Source organism: Chlorella variabilis, assembly GCF_000147415.1.
Source record: "Chlorella variabilis unplaced genomic scaffold CHLNCscaffold_36, whole genome shotgun sequence".
NCBI lineage: Eukaryota > Viridiplantae > Chlorophyta > Trebouxiophyceae > Chlorellales > Chlorellaceae > Chlorella > Chlorella variabilis.
Window position 1 is genome coordinate 273,045 of NW_005435052.1, and position 3,209 is coordinate 276,253.

The 3,209-nt window shown below is 75.6% G+C and overlaps 1 protein-coding gene across 1 annotated transcript in view; it reads right to left on the minus strand.

Annotated features, from left to right (window-relative positions):
• Positions 1-3,209, minus strand: part of CHLNCDRAFT_59371 (hypothetical protein) — a gene marked incomplete at both ends in the record, with an annotated part of 15,981 nt that overhangs the window by 7,776 nt on the left and 4,996 nt on the right. Inside the window, 4 exons of the mRNA XM_005843027.1 lie at positions 148-333; positions 554-715; positions 852-2,688; positions 2,866-2,983. Coding sequence (XP_005843089.1) covers positions 148-333; positions 554-715; positions 852-2,688; positions 2,866-2,983 — 2,303 coding nt within the window. The remainder of the gene's footprint in view (positions 1-147; positions 334-553; positions 716-851; positions 2,689-2,865; positions 2,984-3,209) is intronic.

Below are 3,209 nucleotides of genomic sequence, written 5' to 3' on the forward strand. Positions count from 1 at the left end.
GCCCGCGGGCAGGACGGCGGCCACCCCGCCTGGTGCTGCTGCTGCCGCTCCAGGCCTTGGCCAGGTGGCGGTGTGCGTCGCCAGACGGTGTGCGGCTGTGGCCGGGCCCCCGGGCAGACAGCGGCATCATCCCTCCCAGGCCCGCACCGGCACCAGTGGCCTCGCCGGGGCCGGCGCCGGCGCCGGGGCCAGCCGCGATCTTGCGGCCCAGCAGGTCGCGCTGCGGCAGGGCGGTGAGGGGCCCCGCCGCTGCGGTGGTGGCGGAGGAGGGGGCGCCGGCGCCGGCGCGCTGCGCGGCCAGCTGCCGCTGCACCTCGGCCGCAAGGCTGGGGCCTGCGGGGAAGGGGTGGGGGCACCAGTGCGGGGCGAGACTTAAGTGGCGTGTGGCGGGTGCAGGCCTGGGCTCAGGAGGCAGCGTGTGGTGTCAAGCTGTCGCCCAGGAGCAATGCTGACAGTAGCACACCGCCATCCCACACCCCAATACCAAGGGGGAGCGTCCCCTCGGCCCCCAAGCAGCCGCACGCCCCTTGTCCCTTGCCCTCCCACCACGCACCCGCGGCCCCGGTCACGGTGCGGTGGTAATCCTCCCAGGCCGCCTGCCCGCGCGGCGCGGGCGTTGCCAGGCGGTGCTGCCTGCTGCTGCCGGGGCGCGGCGTGGCGGCGTGCAGGCCCGCCGCGGCGGCGGCCGCGGCCGCAGGGTGCTGGCTCAGCGCCTCTGCAGGTTTAGGGTCAAAGGGGAAGCACGGGCGGCACGAGGGGTGGGGCAAGGCATGGGGAGCGGCAGCAGCAACAGCAAAGGCTGTGGCGAGGCAGGGGCGTCGGGAGTGGTGCTGCCGAGCAGCTTGGCGCACCATTGGAGGGCGAGGGGCGCACGCCGCCGGGCCGCGGCGGCCGCCGCACGTCGCCCGAGCTGCCAAACGGCGGCACCTTGCGCTGCAGCGGGCCGCCCGCGACGGCGGTACCGGTGGTACCGGCGCCACCTGGCTCCATGCTGCTGGACCGGCTGGTGCCGGCCTCCGAGGCAGGCCCCGCCTCCAGCTGCTCTGCCAGCTGGCGCTGCAGAGAGCGGCCCAGGGCTGCCGGCATTGTGGAATAATGGTCGGCCCCTGCCGCCTGCCCGCCAGCCGCGTCACCCCGCGGCGCGGCGGGCTGGATTTCCTCGGCGGCGGCGGCAGCGGCACCGCCCCGCGCCTGGCTGGTCGCCAGCTGCTGCTGCAGCTGGCGCTGCAGGTCCCGCCCAGCTGCTGCAGGCAGGCTGGAGTAGTACGCCGCAGGCAGATCCTGGCTGGGAGCTGGCTGCTGAGGCTGGCCGCTTGCCACGCCCTGCTGCTCCTGGTGCGGCGCAGCGCCCGCGGCTGCGGTGGCAGCCCCTGCCGCAAACTGCTCCTGCTTGAGCTGCTGCGCCAGCTGGCGCCCCACGGCCGCAGGCAGGCTGCTGTAATAGCCCAGGTGCAGGTCCTCACCGCCGGCGGGTGGCTGCAACGCAGGCTGCTGATGTGGCGAGGCGGGCTGCCCCGCCGCGCCGCCTGCCGCCGCCATCTCATGCCGCAGCTGGGCGCCCAGCTGGCGCCCCACCGCCGCAGGCAGGCTGCTGTAATAGCCCAGGGGGATGTCTGGCGGCGGCGCGTGCGCCGCTGTACCGGACGCCCCTGCTGCCCCTGCTGCTGCGACTGCTGCTGCTGCGGTGACTGGAGAGGCGCCGGCATCGGAGCTGGCCGCAGGTGCGAGCGTGGCAGCCGGCGGCGGGTGTGGCAGCGGTGGCCGCGGCGGCGGCTCAGGCGCCTCCTGCAGCTGCTGGTGCAGCTGCTGCGCCAGCTGGCGCCCCACCATCGCCGGCATGGAGCTGTAGTACAGCTCGTCGGAAGAGGCGGTGCGGGTGTGCCCCGTCGGCGCCTCGCTGGCGCTGCCCGCCGCGCCCGCTGCCAGGGTCCCGCTGGGAGCAGGGCCCTCGGCAGCCAGCGAGGCTGCCGCCTCCTGCAGCTGGTGCTCATGCAGCTGCCGCGCCAGCTGGCGCCCGACGGCGGCAGGCATGGAGCTATAATACAGCTCGGCGTCGCCGCCCGCCTCGGAGGCGGGCGCCGAGCCCTCGGGCTGCTGTTGGTGCCAGCCCACCTGCCCCTGCGCCGCCTCGGGCTGCACCTGCTGCTGGTGCTCTGTGATGGTCTGCAGCGAGCCGGAGCGGTAGAAGGTGCCGGCGCCGGCGCCGCCAGACGCGGACTGCGCCAGCGGGGACGGCGGCGCCTGCTCGGCATCGGCGCCGGGCGTGAAGAGGGAGCCCAGGGCGGGGCGCCGCTGCTTCTGGCTCTGCTGCAGCTGGCGGATGAACAGAAGGTTCTCGGCGCTCAGCTCCTCCTCGTCCCCCTCCTCATCCCCCGGCGCCGCCGCTGGTGGTTTGGGCGCTGGTGCCGCTGCCGCTGCTGCCGCCGCACGCATAGGCGAGCCTGCTGCAGGCGCCGTCACAACGACGGCGGGGCTGGCGGCGGTGGCGGCGACGCTGGGCATGCCGCCAGGAATGCCGCCTGGCAGGGCCGCTGCCGCAGCGCCCGAGGCCCGCGCGAGCGCTGCGCCTGCCATGGTGGCCGCGCCGGCCACGGCGCCGGCGGCCGCTGCCATGGAGGCTGCGCCCGGGGGCTGCCGCAGCCCCATCTCAATGTCCTGCTCGCCGCCCGCCGGCTTGCCGGCGCCATCCTGCAGGCGCACAAGGAGGGCGGCAGGGTCGGCAACAAGCAGGCGGAGCGAGCCGGCAAGGAGGGAGACCGGCGGGCACGCCTCTCCCTCGCCGCTCCTGCACAGCGTGCGGCCCCAAGCCGGCAGGCAGGCGCGCGGCAAGCCACCCAGCAGCCGGAAGCCCGCAGGCCGGCACACCTCGGAGCCGATGCTGTTGCACTGCGGCGCCACCGCGCCCGAGCGCAGCTGCTGCGAGTGGTGTATGAAGGGGCACTCCTCCACCACCTCCCCCAGCACCTCCCCCGCCGACCCCTCGCTGTCCAGAAAGAGGCGGTCGGGGTCGGTGACGGGCCTGGCGCCGCCACCGCCGCCCCGGCTGCTGCCCTCGCTGCCATACTCTTCCGTGTCTGACTCATCAAAGTCTGCGGCAAGCAGGGGGGCAGGCAGGCGGGGGAGGCGGGGAAGGAGAGGGCGTGGCTGGTGGCCGGAGGTGTGAGGGCAGGAGGGGGCAGGAGGATGCCCGACTGCAGCCCCCCATGCCG